The 18,794-nt window shown below is 67.1% G+C and overlaps 1 protein-coding gene across 4 annotated transcripts in view; it reads right to left on the bottom strand.

The window, feature by feature from the left end:
* Positions 1 to 18,794, bottom strand: part of ADGRB1 (adhesion G protein-coupled receptor B1) — a 66,787-nt gene that overhangs the window by 16,988 nt on the left and 31,005 nt on the right. For all 4 annotated transcript variants that reach the window (XM_042923731.1, XM_042923728.1, XM_042923729.1 and 1 more), the window contains 6 exons: positions 14,226 to 14,367; positions 6,558 to 6,661; positions 4,378 to 4,480; positions 3,567 to 3,717; positions 2,773 to 2,842; positions 1,272 to 1,338 (listed from right to left, as the gene is read on the bottom strand). In XM_042923731.1, coding sequence (XP_042779665.1) covers positions 1,272 to 1,338; positions 2,773 to 2,842; positions 3,567 to 3,717; positions 4,378 to 4,480; positions 6,558 to 6,661; positions 14,226 to 14,367 — 637 coding nt within the window. The remainder of the gene's footprint in view (positions 1 to 1,271; positions 1,339 to 2,772; positions 2,843 to 3,566; positions 3,718 to 4,377; positions 4,481 to 6,557; positions 6,662 to 14,225; positions 14,368 to 18,794) is intronic.

Here is an 18,794-nt window from a genome sequence, read left to right as displayed (position 1 = left end):
AGCCACGACCCTGGAGACCTTGGCCCCTTCTCCTGGGTGGGGAGGCTCCCAGCTCATTTCTGTGCTCCCCTGAAGGCCCTCCCCTTGGCTCCCACACAGCTGCCTGACAGCTGCGAGGACTGGCCCCAGACTGCTCGGATCTGGATATGGGGCGCCCCGACGCCCCGCAGCCCCTCGATCTGAGCGCTCATGACTCCACACACAGCAGCGGCCAGGCCCTGCCTTTCATCCCCGTCTGAACGGAAAGTTCCCGGGCTCCGGCACCGGGGCTGGAGGCATGCTTCCCGGGTGACCTCGTTTTCTGACAAGGCCAGGGGCAGAAGGGGCAGGACAGCCGCTGCCACCACCCTGCCTGTAGCGGGCTCTGTGCTGTCTCTACCTGTGTGTCCCCGTGTCACTGAAGGGGCCCTGGGCTGGTGTCCAGCCGTGCCCTCCGGACGCACCCTGGGAGGGGGCGTGGGGGATGGGGGCTCCTGCCTCCACCAGCTGAGCCTCCCATCCGTCCCGGGTCGCCTGTTTGTAAAACGGCGAGCCGGCCTGGCCTCTGAAGAGCGGCATTGACATGCACAGCACGCAGCCCTCTCCCTTCAAGGAATAAAGGCGCCGGGACCCTCAGGCTAGGCCCGCCGCCCACCGCCTCCACCCTCACACGCGGGGCCTCCCCCGGGCCTGTGCCCAGGTGCCCCCACCAAGGCGGTGTGGCCCTGCGTGGAGAGGGCTGGGCTCGGGCAGGGCGGGCGGAGGCCCCCAGCCGTGCCCAGCTCCCCCTGCTCAGCCCTAACTTGGGGACAATAACCCTGTGTGCCACGTGGCATGGTTTCACATCCGTCCCCAAAGGAGTGTGGGAAGTAGGAGCGAGGGAAAACAAGGAGGTGCTTCCTTCTCGAGAGGGTGACAGCTGGTGGCAGCAAGGGACAGGCCCCTGGCCCCCCAGCCTCAGGCTCTGCCGGCTCCTCTGCTCCTCGCCCAGGCCTAGCTGGCCCTCCCTGCTACCCCGTCAGCCACCTGCCCACTGTCCCCACTCGGCCAGTCGCCCACCCGGTGAACTCACACCGATCTCCTGGCAGGTACACGGCCGGTGCCCGATAATCACACATGCTGTGCTCACAGAAATAAACGGCCACTCGTGCAGCCCAGCCTCTGTACTCCTGCACCCCGAGGGCAGGGCAGGGGGACCGTGAACGCCATCCACCCCTTGGTGATCAAGGCGACCCAGAAAGGGCAACGCATACAGCCCACGGCCACCTGGGACGGCGGGGAGGGTTCAGTACCAGCACGACAGCGGCGGCCGGTCCCACGAAGGCATACAGCAGTCCCCCCTCCAGGGAGAGCCAGCAGCTGGGGAGGGAGACGGGCTGGTCAGTGGCCAGGCGTGGGCCCAGCCCCCGCCCCCCGGGAAGGCAGGTGAGACGCAGGGGAGCGGCAGAAGGAGCCGGGCGCTTAGCAAGCCCTCCTGTGTGCACGCCGCGCACTCACGCTGGCTTCCCAGCCCTCGGGGCCCCGGGCGGCACTGGCGGGCCCGGCTCACAGACGGAGAAGCGGGCGCAGGGCAGCGGCACGGCCGCTCGGACCCACACGGCACAGAGCCGGGCTGGCCAGGTAAGGGTGCCCTGACCGCCCCAGGCTGCCCCCCACTCTCCTCCTAGATCCTCTCCCCCCACCCCGCCCCGCCCCACGCCAGCCTCACACACAGACCCTTCTTCCCGACAGAATTCCAACATTCTGGGTCGGGCCCCTGGTCTGGCCCTCCACCTGCCCACTCAGCCCAGGCCCCACAGCTGGGGGCACCCGGTGCTCTGCTCACACATCTGGCCTGGTCCTGCCTCATCGCACACATGGTCGCCAGCCCCGCCACCCACGGTGGCCCACGGGAGCCCCGAGCCCAGCGAAGACACTATTCTTCTGCGTCGTGGCCTCTGCCCTGAGCATTCCACCCCATGCTGTCAGACAAACTCCTCTTCATCCTTCAGAACCCCCACTTTAATGGCCTCACCCTCCCCTGATCCACCCCTGACCCTCTCAGCGCTGGGGACAGTGTCCATATTTACCTCCCGGCACTCACGCTACTGGGGTTTCCGGTAAACGGGTTTTCATGTCCACTGTCCCTGCTGCCCACGTGGGGCACTGCTTCAGGGCCCAGCCGTGGCCTGTTCCTCTGGGGCTCCACAGACAGCCAAGCCCATGCAGCCTGCATCAGTCCCTCCCCTTGCCTCTGGCTCCCTGTTCCTCCCCTGTGGCCTGTAGCCACAGCTCCCGGCCTTGGTTCCTCTACCCCAACCCTGGGAATCATCACACTGCTTTTAGGATAACCCCAAGCTTCCTGGCTTGGCATTCAAGGCCCCTGGACCTCGCCCAGCTGACCCTTCAGGGCCTCCCTGACTTCATCTGCAAAATAGGCCCCCTACCACCTGCCTTGCCCTGGAGCTATGCGCCACCCCTGTCACCACAGTCATGCAGAGGTGCATACGTGGGTACAGAGGGGAAAACAGGCCACCGGAGCTGTCCGAGGTACCTAAGGAGGAGGCGCAAAGCTCCAGTGGCCCTGAGCCTCATGTTTCTCCATCCTGCTGCCCAGTCCGGGAGGAGCTGGCTGATTAGGGGAAGCAGCCCCTCGAAGAGCCCAGCCTCCAGCCCCGGGGCCCCCACCCTCTCCCAGCCTTAGGTCTCTCCTCTGTGAGACGGGCACCCAGCCAGCTGTCACCTTCTAGGGCAGTGGGAGGGTCTGGGGGAGCCGAGCGGCCTCCACCCCATCCCCACCCTGCCCCGACTCACTAGTTCATGGTGCTGTACCCTTTGGCCTTGGTGAATCCCACAGAAATGGCCACGACCAGCGCAGGGAGCCCTGGGGAAGGACCAGAAAGAAAGGGAGTCGGTCCCCCCACCATCCGAGCCCCGTCCACCCTCTGCCTCCTTCCGGCCCCACGGGTGGGGTGAGGTGGGGCACAATGTGCCTCTGAAGCCCCTGAACGGGGGGGTGACACCTAGCATAAGAGAAGGGGACAGGAGGTGGACGGGGATGAGGGCCTATGGAACCGTGGTCGTGACAGCCAGGTCAGCAAACGACATACAGGACACCGAATCACACTTGAATTTCAAATAAAGAAGGAAATATTTTGGGGGCACCGAGGGACTCAGTTGGTTAAGCACCTGATTCTTGATTTCAGCTCAGGTCACGATCTCACGGTTCGTGGGGTCGAGCCCCGCATCAGGCTCTGTGCCGACAGCGTGGAGCCTGCTTGGGATTCTCTCTCTCCACCCCCCCTCTCTCTGCCCTGCCCCAGTCATGTGCACGCACACTCCCTTTCTCAAAATAAATGAACAAGCGTCAGAAAAATTTCCGAAAAGAAAACACGTTTAGTACGAGCGCATCCCAAATATTGAATGGGATGTACTTTAAAAATCAGTCGTTACCTGAAATTCAAATGAACTCGGTGTCACATTTTATCTGGCAACCCTGTGGAGGCCCAGGAGGACGAGGGCAGGGCAAGGGGGGAGGGGGAGGGGCTGCAGCAGGGCAGGCCCAGGGAGGGGCAGCCCCACCGCCCACCTGCCCCGGCACCGCTCACCCCAGCCCAGGCAGAGGAAACGCTTGCGGATGAGGCGGTTCCGGAGGCGGCCGGTCACGGCCATGTAGGACTGCCAGGCCTCGGTGAGCACCCAGCAGAAGGAGGACAGGAAGAAGAAGTGGAGGAAAGCGGCCACCAGAGTGCACACCACCTGGGCGGGGCAGGCGGGCAGGTTAGGCCGGGCAGGTGCCCACTCACCTGTTCCCTGCCCGCCCCGAGTGAGGCTGACAGAAGCTCAGCGTCTGCAGCAGCAATGAGGTCAAATCCCCAGGCACGAAGCCACCGAGGGGTCCCCCGGTCCACTGCCTGTAGGAGGGCTGCTGATCGGCTAGCCGCCCCACCCCCCACCCCCCAGGAATGCTTGTGTCACCCGGGCCACAAACTGCCGGGGACAGAGCCCCCTCTCCCTCCATCTTTCCCGACTACCCAGAGATACACCCAACACCGGCGGGAACCGGCTCAAGGGCTCTGGGTTCAGTCCACCTGTTCAGCAGGTGGTGAACCCGACACCCAGGGAGGACAAGTCACCCTCAAGCCCACATGGCACAGACAAGATCAGACGGTCTGGGCCCCAGTGGTGGGCCAGGGCCAGGCTCCTTGAACCGGCTCATCTCAGAGCGCCAGTCCGGCTGGAGACTCCAGACATCGGGTCCTGGCCAGATGACAGCTGCAGTCGGAGGAGAACGGGGCACTGTGTGTGGCCCTACGCTCTCCTCCCCGAGCTTCCTTGGGATCCTTTTGGGGGGCATCACCGTCACCCCGTCCCACCTGGGCACGCTGGGGTGTGCACGGTAGGGCAGAGGTCACCTACCTTATTGCGGGTCTGGGTCTGCCCGATGAGGATGAGGGCGTTGGAGGAGATGATGGAAAAGCAGAAGTTGATGAGGATCACAGACCGCTCTGAGCGGATGTACCTACGGGAGACAGTGTGTCAGTGCCCCACGGGGCCTCATCTTCACAGGAACTGGGGTCCTGTGGATGTACCAAGACCAGGGCACCGCCTCCTCCCTGCAGACCTTGCTGCGGCCACTGTCACCACCACCGCCCTACCCTTCCTGTCGACTGCACACTAAATTCCAGCATGCAGTCAGGTGCCAGGGAGGGTTGTGGGGAGACCCTGAGCGCAGTTGACCATTCCCGCTGGGGACGGCTTATCCTTAGAGTTGCTTCCCCTTTTTGCGTCAGATCTTCTCCCTGTCACCGGATCCCTTGGACACAGATCATTTCTGGGCTCTCAGTCTCTGCCTGCTCCTGGTTTTCAACCTAGCTTTCCCCTGTCCCACTAGCCCTTCCCACCCCGTTTGATCCCGACTCCGAGGCCAGAAGACAAAATGGTTCTGAGCGGGGGCTGCAGTGGCTTAGCTATACTCCAGCTGTGCAACACTGGGCAAGTGGCCCAACCCCTCTGTGCCTCCGTCTTTCCATCCGTGAGACTGGTGGAGGGAACGGGATCTGCTGCTCAGGACGGTGACTGAGATTCAAGGGGCAGGATACAGAAAGCATTAGCCCCCATCACTTTTTCTCCCATTTTCCAGGGCAGCCAGCCTCCCAGTGGCCTTGGGGGCTGAGATCCAGGCAGGTGGTGAGCAGAGGGTACAGGGTTGCCCCTCAGGGGCCATGATGCGGTCTGATGTGGTGTGTGACCTTGGGGGGGGGTCACTTTCCAAGGGGTTGGGGTCCTGACTGCGGCTCACAGGGGCAGTGACTCAGCCAGCAGAGCTCAGAAAGGAGGCGCTTTGAAAACCTTCAGCAAAACCCTCAGAACTGCAGCAGGCAGGGACGGAGGGCGGGAGCTGTCCCAAGCCTCCTTTCCCAGAAGTCTCTGGAAACCAAGGCCTCAGGGGAGGGGCTGGCCCAGTGGGCCAAGCACGCCCACGGGGATTGGGACAGATGGTCTGAGGAGGGGCTGAGTGGGAGGAGCACTGGGTGCTGGTTAGATGCTGGGGGTTTGGTGGTTCAGTGCTCCTGCCCTAGGGGAGGGTGGGGGGGGGGTACGGGGAAACAGGCCCACCCTCCCCCGCCTACATGACACATCGATCTCTCCTTGTTGGCCTCAGGGTTCGACATCAGTTCTGCTGCCCATGGAGCCAGACACCAAGAGGCAGCTGCAGGGCTATGGGGTGGGTGACCTTGACTCATACTCCCAGTCCGAAACCTCAGTGGGGCTCACAGCAGGGCTCTGGGGGCAGGGAGGTGAGAGCTGCCCGCAGGCGCCCCCGTGCCTGCACACACTCATGCTCGTCTGTGGCCCGCGCCTGCGCATACGTGTCCCTTATCCCAGGGCTGGGGACGGCTAGGGACTGCTGCCTTTCCCCCACCCTGCCTGGCAGGGGGAGCAGTCCAGGGGTCCTGTGACGAGGCCCCGCGGCCCGGGCAAAGGGAGTGAGGGGCAGAGAGGCCAGTGGAGGCTCTTGCCCTGAGACCTGACCCCGGGCTCAGAGAAGACCTCGCACGCCCGTGCGGCAGGACACAGAGTTTGGGGGCTGCGGGGTCCCAGGGCAGGGCGCTTGGCTGGGGAGTAGGCTGGCTGGCATCTGCCGGGGGGGGGGGGGCATTCCGAGGGCAGGAGGACGCGTGGCCACCTTCTGTGTGCAGCAGCGTGGGCACAGCAGAGGGCAGGAGAAAAGGGTGACCGGTCGATCCCCGACCGACACCTGCCCCACCTCTCCAGTGCTACCCGGCATCCAGGCAGCGGCCCTCAGGGAGCCCGTGGGGACTGTCGGGGAGGGAGGGGGACAGAGGGAGGAGGGTGGTGGCAGAGGTGCGGTTGGGGTGCGGTCCATCTGTGATGGCGGTGGGCAGGGGGAGACAGGGGCGGGGTGGTGACGACAGAGGGGACGGTACCGCCGACTCGGAAGGGGGCTCTGGACCAGCCTGTCTCCGTGGCCGCCCTCCAAGAAGAAGGGACAAGACTTGACCCCGGCCGCAGGGTTCCTGGGGCCCACGGGGGCCGGCCCCCCACCCCGGCCCCTGCCCGCGCTCAGGCAGCACCTCCACACGGAGACGTAGATGATGATCAGCATGAGCAGGGTGAGGGACGACACGCCACAGCCCACGATGAGCGTCACCGATGGCACGGTCCCCTTGTCCATGTTCTGAGGGTTCCAGGGCAGGAGAAAGCGGAGTGAGGGCCCGGCCTCGTGGGCGCTCTGTGGCCCTGAAGGCTGGGGGGCGGGGGTGCCAGGGTGGAGCCTTCCCTCTGCACCCCCAGCACTCCCCACCCCCCCACCCCCGTGCTGCCCCTACCCCTGGCCTGGGCAGTCCCGTGAGGGGCTTCTCCTCTCTTGCTGGAGGCGGGGCCTTCGCTGGCGTAGGTACAGTCACCTGCTGATGAAGACTTTGCCTACACTTCACAGACCTCCCGCCCCCACCCGATTCCAGAGGGGGCTCTCCCCGTGTCACAGGCAGGTCACAGGCCCCCCCCCCCCCCCCCGCCGCCCCGCCCCAGACAGCTCTCCCAGCCAGCATGCCTCTGGAAGGCCAGCCGACAGCAGAACGTGGGGCTCCCTGCGCCGGCCCCTTGGCTCCCGCTGCATCCGACCGGCATCCGACTGGCACCTCCAGCCTCCACTGCCTCGAACCCCGTTCCCTCCGCCGACACCGCTGCCCCGCAGCCCCTCCAGGCGCCCCGGCTTTACGCTCTTCCCTCGACGTCCCTTCTGCTCTGCCAGGTCCCTGTGTTTCACCTACCGTGCTTGGCCCGCTGATCTGCACCCCCACCCCTGCCCTGGCCTGGCCCCCACAGCTCTTCTCCAAGTGGTAGCCAGAGAATTTTGTAAAATGCCATTAGAGGCCACGTCCCTGCCCCGCTCAGAATGCCCCCTGCCCCGCTGGAAGTGCTCCCTGCCTTGCTCACAGTGCTCCCCTGCCCCGCTGGAAGTGCTCCCTGCCCCACTTAGAGTGCTCTCCTGTCGTGCTCACAGTGCTCCCTGCCCCGCTCATAGTGCTCCCCTGCCCTGCCCACAGGGCTCCCTACCCCCCTTGGAGTGCCCCCTGCCCCACTCAGAATGCTCCCCTGCCCTGCTCAGAGTGCTCCCCTGCCCAGCTCACAGCGCTCCGTGCCCCGCTCAGACTGCTCCCCTGCCCCACTCAGAGTGCTCCCCTGCCCTGCTCACAGCACTCCCTGCCCCACTCAGAGTGCTCCCCTCCCCCACTCAGAGTGCTCCCCTGCCCTGGTCACAATGCTCCCTGCCCCACTCAGAGTACCCCCTGCCCCACTCAGAATGCTACCCTGCACTGCTTACAGCACTCTGTGCCCCACTTGGAGTGCCCCCTGCCCCACTCAGAATGCTCCCTGCCCCACTCAGAATGCTCCCCTCCCCCACTCAGAGTGCTCCCCTGCCCTGATCACAGTGTTCCCTGCCCCACTCAGAGTACCCCCTGCCCCACTCAGAATGCTCCCCTCCCCCACTCAGAGTGCTCCCTTGCCCTGATCACAGTGCTCCCTGCCCCACTCAGAGTACCCCCTGCCCCACTCAGAGTGCTCCCCTGCCCCGCTCAGAGTGCTCCCCTGCCCCGCTCAGAATGCTCCCCTCCCCCACTCAGAGTGCTCCCCTGCCCCGCTCAGAGTGCTCCCCTGCCCCGCTCAGAATGCTCCCCTGCCCCGCTCAGAGTGCTCCCCTGCCCCGCTCAGAGTGCTCCCCTGCCCCACTCAGAGTGCTCCCCTGCCCTGCTTACAGCACTCTGTGCCCCACTTGGAGTGCCTGCTGCCCTACTCAGAATGCTCCCTGCCCCACTCAGAGTGCTCCCCTGCCCCGCTCAGAGTGCTCCCCTGCCCCGCTCAGAGTGCTCCCCTGCCCCGCTCAGAGTGCTCCCCTGCCCTGCTCAGAATGCTCCCCTGCCCCGCTTAGAGTGCTCCCCTGCCCTGCTCAGAGTGCTCCCCTGCCCCGCTCAGAGTGCTCTCCTGCCTTGCTCAGAATGCTCCCCCGCCCCGCTCAGAGTGCTCCCCTGCCCCGCTCAGAGTGCTCCCCCGCCCCGCTCAGAATGCTCCCCTGCCCTGATCACAGTGCTCCCCGCCCCGCTCAGAGTGCTCCCCCGCCCCGCTCAGAATGCTCCCCTGCCCCGCTCAGAATGCTCCCCCGCCCCGCTCAGAGTGCTCCCCCGCCCCGCTCAGAATGCTCCCCTGCCCCGCTCAGAGTGCTCTCCCGCCCCGCTCAGAGTGCTCCCCTGCCCGCTCAGAGTGCTCCCCTGCCCGCTCAGAGTGCTCCCTACCCACGCCCCACCCCCAAACTGTGAATGCTCCCAAGGCCACTGGGCCTAGCCCTGCCCACCTTCTGCCTCCGCCTCATGAGACTGCCCCGTCACCTGGCTGCCTCCTGTTCCCACCTCAGAGCTTTTGCACCAGACGGTCCCTCTGCCCAGAACACCCTTGCCAGTATGTCGGGGGTGGTGCCTCTGGTGCCTCTCAGAGGGGCCTCAGGCTGGAAAACAGACCAGTTTCTCCCCCCCACGTAGCTCAGCGCAGCCCTGAGCGCCTAGCCGGTCCGTGCTTACGCACGCACCACGTGTTCGCCCCGCCCCCCGCGTGACTGCCGGCCCACACGTCCACGTCAAGGGCCACGCCGAGCCCCAGCGGGCAGGGCACCCTGCTAAGCGGCATGCTGGCACGTGGCAGGGGGACGGCACGCTTGTTGAGCACCGACCGCGGCTCCTCGGCGGGAGGGACCCAAGAGGATGGTCTCTGCGGGCCCTCCCCGGCCCGCTGCCTCTGGGCTTGAGGGGGAGCGGGTGTGCTGGGGACATGATCAGGAAAGCATGGCTGGGGGACAAGGGGCTGCTTAGGGGCCCCCACCCTAAGGGGGACACTCCTATCCCTGCTCCAGTCTGACTCGGCCGACACCGTTCAGGGCAGCTCTCAGACCCCGGCTGAGCCCGGCGCCCTGCACCGGGCCTCTCCCACTCCGCTGGCTCCTGAAGGCCCAGCCTCGCAGTTTTGCCCTCAGATGGTGCCTCCCGCCTTCCTCAGGCACCTAGAGTCGGAGCCCCCGGACAGGGCACCCACACCCACCCGACAGCGTGGGGTCCGCCCACGTGCGTGCTGTTCCTGCGGCCTGGACGGCCCTTCCCCACACTGGAAACACCACTTCCCGCCCCCCCAGGCCCTTCAGTTCCGGCCTGGGTCCCACTGCTGGGGGAGGCTGGCTGTCCCTGCAGCCGGTGTCCTCATGTTCCTGAGCCCCCTTGGGCCAGGCCCGGCCCGGACGCTCAGTCGATGAGGCCGGCTGGGTGAACGGACACGGGAAGGCAGGCTCCAGGAAGATGAGGAAAGTCGTCCAAGGTCAGCCAAGCGGCCAGCAGTCCCTGGAGGCATGACCCAGGGTGCGGCTCCCACACAAACTCGTGTGTCCACACAGGGAGGTGGAGAACCCCAGGGAGGCGGGGGCTCGAGGCCACGGCCCGCACCCTTGAACTTGCCAGGTAACCCCGAAGGCCGGCTGGCCACGCAAGTCACGGGTGGCCGAGCAAGTGGCTCGCACCCGCTCCGTGGCCGGCTGCGGCCCCGACCTCCGTGGCCATCTGCCTCCATCTGCCCTCATTAGGCCTGGCAGCCACGTGCCCGCCCACTCCCTCCCCCTCCACCTGGCTCATCCGTCACTCCTGACAGCCCCGGCCCCGCAGGTTCTAGACGACGTGGGGAAGAGAAGGGGACAGGATGAGTGGGCAGGGGTCCCAGGGAACTCTAGCTCTTGTTGGGGGTTGGGGGGCCAGATTAGAAGTCTCCAGGGCAAGAGATTGGCTCCGACCCACACACAGAGAGACAAAAGGTAGAAGCCAGCCGGCCTCCTGCTGGAGACAGGCTCCCTAGCCAAGTTCGGTGCCACCCCAGGGCCTTTGCACATGCTCCTCTCACCGCCCAGTGCTCTTCCTCTGACCTTCACAGGGCTGGCTCTTCCCTCAGCTTAGATGTCACCACCTCACAGAGACCCTCACTGAACCCTGAGTCTGAGCCAGCCCCTTATCTCTCTGCCCCCTCATCTCCTTTTGAGACTTTCCAGGGTCCCGGCCCTCCCCCTACCCAGGGGCTCTCTCTTTTGTCGTCTATGTGGTTACGGTGATCTCTACCACACCAGCTCCCTGCTTTCAATCTTCTCCCCGACCGTGTGCACATCTGATGCATCCTAAACACAGACTTCCTCCTTCCGGCACCACCAGGGCTCACAGCTCCCACGTAAACGAGTCCTTGTGCCACCACAGCCTAATTCCTGCCCCACTGAGGCTCGACCCCAGTCACAGGCTGAGCCCTGACCCTGGTGAGGCTAGGAGCACGGTTTCAGGCACATCACAGACACACCGCCGGCAACAACCGTGCTTTCTAGAAGCCCGTACTTGCCAGGCCACGCTGAGTGCTGTGAGTATCTCACGGAGCTCGGTCCCCGCTGCAGCTCGGAGGCAGACAGCATCGCCCCCTCACAGATGTGACTCAGAGCAGTTACTCAACCTTCCAGCGGTCAGCGGCACGGCTGGCATCTGACATTCTGCTTCCACGCAGAGCTCGGGCGGGAGTGGGGGACACCTGGGCCCTGTCTCCCTTCCCTCCTTGCCCTGGCCCGGGATCTCATCTGTCCCTGGCTCCTGGGGTGTGATCACAGCACCCCATCCATACCATCATCTCTCGGCCCCGGCTCTGGACTCCGGTCCCTTGTGGCCACTCCATGCCGCAGGATTCCCGGCGCGTCCACCTGCTCGGACCCGGATCCCCACGCCTGCCCAACCCCATCCCGCCCCAGCCCAGCCCAGCCCACCTCTGCCACCACCCCACCTGCCAGCTGGGCTCTTGTGCCGCCACTCCTGCTGGGATCCCTCCAAGACACCAATCCCACACCGTTCTCCAGCCCCCCCCCAGCCCCCCCCCCCCCCCCGCTCCCCACTGCCCTCAGGACGCAGCCCCAGCTCGCCCCAGCCCCGGCCTTGCCACGGCGCCCGCACCCCTGCCCTCTGAGCCCCACCTTGTCTCCCGCTTGCTTTCTGCCGTCCTCACTTTGCCCGGGACGACTGTCACTCCTCTCCTCTAAGCTCAGCTGCTGAACTCCTGCTCACCCCTCAGGGCCCCACTCCAAACCTCCTCTTCATGTGCGCCTCCCGAACCACCCCCTCCCCCCAGGAGGGAAGGAGGCTGCTGCCGTGTCCCCCGCCTGTCTGAACACACATCCGTCCCCCGCGTCGGACCCCGTGCTCCTCCGGGACGGGACTAGACCTGGCACGGGCCGCACCCCAGGCACTCACAGGGCTCGGACGGGCTGATGGGGTGCACGGCAGCTCAGTCCCTCCCGCTCGGGATCTCTGGGGTCACCCCTCGCTGGGGCCAGAGCCGGCCGGGAAAGGAGAGGGAGACGCTGGCAGGCGAGCACGGGGTGGGGGTAGAGCCCACCCCAGCTCTTCTGGCGCTCTGACTCAGAGCTCACCCCATGCCCTTGAGGGGGTCACACGATCAGGCAGAGCCAACTCTGGCACCGTCTTACAGATGAGGAAACCGAGGCTCGCCGTGGCCAGGCAGCTTGCCCTCGGTCCCGCGGCCAGTGGGGGAGAGCTCCTGTACCTTCCGCCTCAACTCCTTTCAGGGGGACGGGGACGGGGTCCCACCTTTACAAGCACACAGACACGCTGGGTCCGCAGCTGCCGACCCCCCTGGCAAACAAAACCTCAAACTGTTCACAGACCGAGACTCTGTGCTCCCGTCCGCCCGCCCCGGCACAGAGGCCTCCAGACGCTTGCCCCTGGAGGCACCCGGCGCAGGTCGGTGTTCCGGGACAAGTCCGGGACACCAAGCCCTCCGCTCCTGGTTTCACGGCACCACCGCCCACCCCTCACTGGAGCTCGGCCCCCGGCCCGGACACCGCCTTTCTGTGGGAGGCTCTGTCTGCAGCACACGGGGGCCCTCCCACGCTGCAGACCCTGGTGGAGGAGACACCCCCCCCCCCCATCAACCGGTCGCCCCCTCACAGTCACCCTGAGTAACACACGGCCACCTCCGTTCTATAGGAGGGGAAACAGCGGCTCCGAGGGGTGGAAGGCCAGGCCAGAGTCACTGTGTGTCAGGGCCAAGCCAGGGTTTCAACACTAACTCCAGGCACGCATCCCACTCCGGAACCCTCCCCTGCCCCGTGCCTTCCTCCTCATGCTCCGGAGAACGAGCAGCCACCCGGGGGTCCTGTTTGCTCTGGCCTCGCAGGGGACTCAGAAAGCCCCCAGCCCCACTGGTGACAGAAGAGGCCGGCTGCTTTAGTGCTGACGACTACCTATGCAGACAGTCACCTCTTCCAGGGAGCCCCCAGGGTGGCCCTGGCTCCTGCCCTCAGGACCCTGGCCCAGAACCAGCAACACCAACAGCCCTGTCACAGGGACAGCCAGATGGGGGAGGGTACACTGAGGTCAGGCCCAAAAGCAGAGACCCCCCCCGTCCAGCTAGACTTGCCCCAGGACCTAGGGCCTTCCCCAGAAAGGCTGTAGACCCTGAGGGCACGCTCCCCAGGCCTCAGTTTCCCTGCCTGTTAATGGAAGGTTTACGGCAATGACCTCTAAGGTCCTGTCCAGCTCCATCCCCATCAGGGACCCTTGGCTGACGACGTCACTTTCCGTACCCACGTCCCACTGGACAAAGGCGGTGGTGGGCAGAACATTCCCAGAAAGGCCTGGAGCTATTTTCCACACGGAACCCAGGGGTTCCTGAGGGCAGATCTGTGATACCCCCATCCGACGAGGGCCTGCTACCCCAAACACCCAGGAAAGCCCGGTCCCCCCTCCCCACGGTCCGTCCTCCACATCTGCTGCTCAGTGATCCTTCCCCACCGGGCCTGGACCCAGGGTCTCTGTGGGCAAAGACCCCAGCCCCTTCCCTCCTCGGGGGACCCAGTGGCTGGGGGGGCTTCCTGGGACCCCGTGAATGGAGCCCGGCACTGGGCAAGACGGCCCAGCAGCTCCAGTGGGCCAAGCCCAGCACCCAGGGCTCCAGCCTGGGAGCTGGCCCCAGATGCCGTCGCCATAGAAACCGGCAGCCCCCACAAGAATCATGGGAACAAAAGGGAGGCCCCTGAGAGATGATGGGGCCTTCCCCAGGAGGGCTGGGGACCGGGGCCAGACCCAGCACCCTCAGGCACTCCAGGACTCCTACCTGGGGACACGGCTGCCTCCAGAGGCCAGGGTCTACTTGGGGAGGTTGGGGAAGGTCTCCCATTTAGGTGGCAGCTCCTCCCTCTCCCAGGCGGGCCAGGACCCTGCCCCCCAGCTGAGGAGGACGCCGACCAGGTGAAGGGGGACGCCAGCTCCGCCAGGCCAAGCCTTCCCCCACCCGCCCGGCCCCCAAAAGCCTGGGCCCAGCCTGCCCGGCTCCCCGAAGGGTCGGTTCCCTCCAAGGTCCCAAGCCCCCAAGGAGAGTGGGGGAGACTCACCCATCAGTCACTGGGGGGGGGGGGGGGGGGGGGAGGGGTGCCCAGCCCCTCCCCGGCCAGTCCCCAACTCCACACCGCCACCCACCCGGCTCCCACCCACCCGCCGTCTCCAGAGGCCGGCCCCCGGCCAGGCCGCGGGGGGCGGCCGGGCGCACGGCCCCGGGCAGGGATGAGTCCGGCCCCTCCCGCGCCAGTCCTGCGCCGGAAGCGCCCGCCCCGCGCCCCCCGCGCCCCCCGCGCCCGTCGCCCCCGCGCGGCCCGGCCGGGGTCTCACCGCGTCGGCGCTGAGCTGGGCTAAGATGGCGAAGGTGGAGAGCCGGTCACAGAGGCAGCGCGTCCGGAGGGCGTCGAGGGGCACCGTGCGGCAGCCGCGCCACGACCAGGGCCCGAGCTGCGGGGGGGCGGGGGAGGAGGGCCTGGGGGGGGGCGGGACACACGGGGAGGGGGGGACAGGGGCGGCGTGAGCGGCGGGCGGCCGGCGGCCCGGCCCCCTGTCCCCGCCGGCCCGCGCCCGCACCTGCGCCCGCAGCCGCGCGCCCGCCCCGCCGCCGGCCCCCGGAGCCCCGCGCCCCATGGCCGCCGCCGAGCCACGGGAGAGCGAGTCGCGGGAGCGCGGGGCGCCGGGCCCTGGCCCCGCGCCCGGAGAGCGCCCCGCCCGCCGCGCCCCCAGCGCCGGAGCCGAGCCGAGCCGGAGCCGGAGCCGGAGCCGGAGCCGAGCCCGAGCCGGACCCGGAGCCCGAGCCGGAACCGGAGCCCGAGCCGGAGCCGGAGCCGGAGCCCGAGCCGGAGCCGAGCCCGAGCCGAGCCCGAGCCGAGCCGGGGGCGGCGGGCGGGGCGGGGGCGCGCCGGGAGGGGTGCCGGGGCCGCCCCCGCTACTCCGCCCCCGGAGCCCGGCGCGGCGCTGGTGACCTTGGGACCGCCCCCGCCCCCGCATCCACCTCTGCCGGGCTGGTCGCCCCCCGGTGTGCGCCGCCCGAGGCCTGGGACAGAACAGCCTTCCCCGCTGTCTAGAGGCCCCTCGTTGCGCCTTGCCATTTAAACACGGGGACTGAAGGACTCTGCGCACCGGTCGCTGTGGATGCGAGTCCCCCACCCTTCAAGGCCGGCCCGCGGGTCCGGGAACTTAGGAGCCTCCGGCCGGCACACCTGGTCCTGGGCTGGGCCTGCCTTCCCTCTGCCTGCCGGCCGCCCGGCAGAAGGCGCCCATGGGGCGCGGGCCCCGGGTTGGGGAAGGGGGGCTCCGGGAGGCCTGAGGGGGCCAGACTGCAACTCGGCACTTGAGGCCCCACAAAGCTGCGCGTGCCCTGCCTCTGAAGCCGGAGCCGCAAAAGGCCTGCCCTCTCCCCAAGTAACTGGGGCCCCGTGCCTGCCCCCAGGACTTTCAGGGAACATTCTAGGTCTCGGCAGCGAGGGTCTTCCCAAGGCCCGCCCCGGAGTCCCGCTTCAGCTTCACTTCCTCGGAGCCGGAAAAGAGCCACCGAATGCCTCCAGAACCTTCCGCTCGCCTGCTTCCCCCCCCACCAGCCAGCTCTCCTGTGTGCGGGGCAGGCTGGGGGCCGAGCCGCTCCCTGCCCAGTGCTCCCCACAGGAACCCTGACCACGCGCGCGTGCACGCACAGACACTCACACACACCCCCCGAGTGCCACTCTGCTAGCTGTGTCCTGGCTGTGTCACCTCGGGAAGGTTCCCGTCCTCAGCCCTAGCTCGCTCCCTCAGCTCTAAAACCGGGGGCAGGACAGCCCAGAGGGTGAACACTCTTGAGGCGCCCGGCACAGGGCTGGCGTCTGCAGGGGTGCTCAGGCTCCGGAGCTGCAGGTACCGGAGAGCCCAGAGTCTGTGGAATTGGAGATGTTACACAACCCCCTTCCAGAGCTTCAGGCCCAGGGGAGAAGGGATATATACTCGGAGCTGGGCCGGAAGCCAGGGCCTGGGCCTTTGTCCCTTCTCCTCCCTGGGGGGTCGGGGAGGACACGCCCCCTTTGTACCCCGGAGGAAAACTGAGGCCGGAGGGGGCTAGGCCCAGGAGCCAGCCCTAGGCTCTGCGGGCTGCATTGCCCCGGGAGTGCCCCCCACCCCCAACCCTGTGCTCCAGCCAGGCTGCTCAGTCTCTGAGTTCAGTGAGAAAAGAGGACGCCCCCAAGGGTTGGGGCCCTCCATAAAATAAACGCAGGAGTAGCCAGAGTAGCCATTAGCCCCGGGGGAGCGTGGCGGGGGGGGGGGGGGGGCAAAAATCAAAGCCTACTGAGGCTACGGCAGACACCTCTCCTCTTCCTTCCTCCCGAGAGGGAAAGACCCCTCACCGCAAACGAGAACCGACGATGCACGATGGAAGGAATGCCGAGGGAGTCCCGGGGCTCCCAGTGACACCCCAGGTCCAGCCTGGTCCTCCCCACACCATTGGCCAGAGGTTTGTCAGGGCCTCGCTGGGGTGCCCTGGTGCACCCCACGCCCCCCCTGCATCCCCCAGCACCGCGCAGGGCCAGGGCTGCGGGGCGCGAGGCCCTGGCTGACCCCAGCCTCTGCCCCTGCCGTGTGTCCCCGCTCCTAGCAGGAGCGGCCTGTTCTCACGCCCGGGGCTGCGTGCGTAGCTACAGCCTTGCAAGCGCCAGCCACTGACCAGACCCCGAGACGGCCGACGGCACAGGCAACGCGCTCCGAGAGAGAGTCCTGCAGGCCGTTCCTGTCTGGAGACGGAGCCCGACTGCTTGTCCGTGACATTAGCCCGGCAGCTGTTCGGAAGAGCAGGCGTCTGTGGCCGGCCTCCCGAGCTCGGGTCACGGCTGTGCTTCTCACGATTCAGGCCCGGACACGGCCTCTGCTCTCGTGCACCGAGCAGAGTCGGGCAGGGGGGTGGGGGTGGGGGAGAGACCTGGAACCCGGCTCTCTGCCTGGGAGGACCAGGCGGGGACAGCTCCCTGAGGCCTGGGGTGAGAGGAGTCGGGCTGGCTGGGGCCGGCAGCCTGGCGGGTTCCCAGCCGGTGCTGGAGAGTCTGCAGGGCGCCAGGCTGATGATAGCTGCAGGCCACCTCCTGGGAGAATGGCCTCGAAGGGCTCCTGATGAGGACGCTAATTAGCTTATCGGCCTCTCAGAGGAGGGGGTGAGGGGCCGCTGCCCACTTTGCCTGCCCGGCAGCCTCGGGCCACGGAGGGCACAAGAAAACACCCACGCCCGCTTCAGAGAGCCTGCCTTCGGGCTGCCAGTCCAGGAGGCCGGCAGCTGGTGGCGGATCCGGAAGGCGCCGGACCTGGAACCAGGGGGCCGGGGCTCATCCAGACCCCGCAGGGCCACGGGGCACGCTCCCTCGGCTGCGCCTCTCCCCGGCTCCGGCAGGCCCCCGTGGCCTGTATCAGGCTTGGGCTCCTGACATGCAGCACAGGGACAGGGACCGTCTTCCGGCTCCCTCTCACACGCGGATAATAACCGCGCCCTGTGCGTTTTATTTTAAGCTTTGCAGTAACCCTCAGCTCCGCTGTGTAGATACAGAAGCTGAAGCCCAGAGTAGAGAGAGAGCTGGCCCGCCCAAGGCCCCAGCCCAGGCCAGGGAAAGAGGTTGCTCCGATGGTCAGCCAAGCCTGCCGTGCTGCCCTTCACACCAGCCAAGGACTGACATCGAGCAAGACAGGTGGCTGGGTGGCCCCTGACCCGAGCACCCCATCGGCATCCTAGGCACCCCGCGACCTGGGAAAGGCCAGGGAGTTCTCGGCGCTTCTGGCGGCAAAACCTCTAGGAGGCATCTTCTTATACCTCAACATCTGGGAGCTCTTGCCACACGTGACCGGAATCCTTCCTGCCTCGGGGACACCTGCTCCCATCTCTGCAACACGGGCAGGTCATTCCCTCCTCCTGCACACAGCGACCGCACTGGGAGACCGTTTGCTGCCTCTTGTCTGAGCTTCAGAAACTCGGAATACTGGGTCATGGAGCCAACCCCCCACCTCCCTGAGCCCAGGCCTGAGGAATCTGGGTCACTGACACCTGCCCCTCCCCTCACCAGGCCCAGGGTGACAGAAGGAGCTGGGGCAGTGGCACCTCCCAGGACCAGGAGGGCGGGGGGGTCCAGGGGTTAGAGCAGGAGCCCCTCCCTGCCTGGCTCGAGGGGGTCGCTGGGCCCCTCGGATCGGGGCTCCCCTAAAATGGCTCTGTCTCCTCCATCAGACCAGGGCTCCCAGGGCAGAGCCACGCCTCCCTCGTCGCACCACCGACGTGCTGCGAGGCCAGGCTGGTTCTGCCCCTATGGCCCCCACGGCCACCACGGCTACCATGGCCACCGTGGCCACGGCCAGCTCCCAGCCCCCGCAGCCAGGCCGTCCCTGACCCACAGCTTCCGTCTTCGGGGACCTTCTCCCATCACACACTCCACACTGCTCACGGCTTCGGGGTCCTGTTCGGCCTCCTCCTCTGGGAGGGCAGGCCCGGGCCCAGCCGCTCGGCGTCTGCACGCAGTGGGGGTGGGACGGCCCTCTGCCCCTCTAAGCTCCCGCTGCCCGAGGTCAGCCTCCAGGCCCCGCCGCCTCCCTCCCACACCTGCAGCCGGCCACTCAGCAGACCCCACTGGCCTGCTTGTAAGAGGCACCAAAGTCTGACCGCCGCTCGCCGCCCCCCGAGGCACCACCCTGGCGGGACCCCCACTGAATCTCCCGGCCACTGTGGCCGCTGCCCCCCCACAGTGCCAGCGCCACGCCGTCCTCTGCTCAAGCTCCCCCAACCCCCTCCTCCCTCAAGGACCCCCACCCTCCCAGAGCTGACCCAGCACTCTGACTCTCCAGGGCTCCCCTCTGGCCACTTCTGGGCGCTGGACCCCAGCTCCCAGTGCAAACCCCACCTCGTTTCATGCTTAGTTC

The sequence above is a fragment of the Panthera leo genome, chromosome F2, assembly GCF_018350215.1.
Source record: "Panthera leo isolate Ple1 chromosome F2, P.leo_Ple1_pat1.1, whole genome shotgun sequence".
In the NCBI taxonomy this organism is placed as follows: domain Eukaryota; kingdom Metazoa; phylum Chordata; class Mammalia; order Carnivora; family Felidae; genus Panthera; species Panthera leo.
This window is presented reverse-complemented; position numbering and strand designations above follow the sequence as displayed.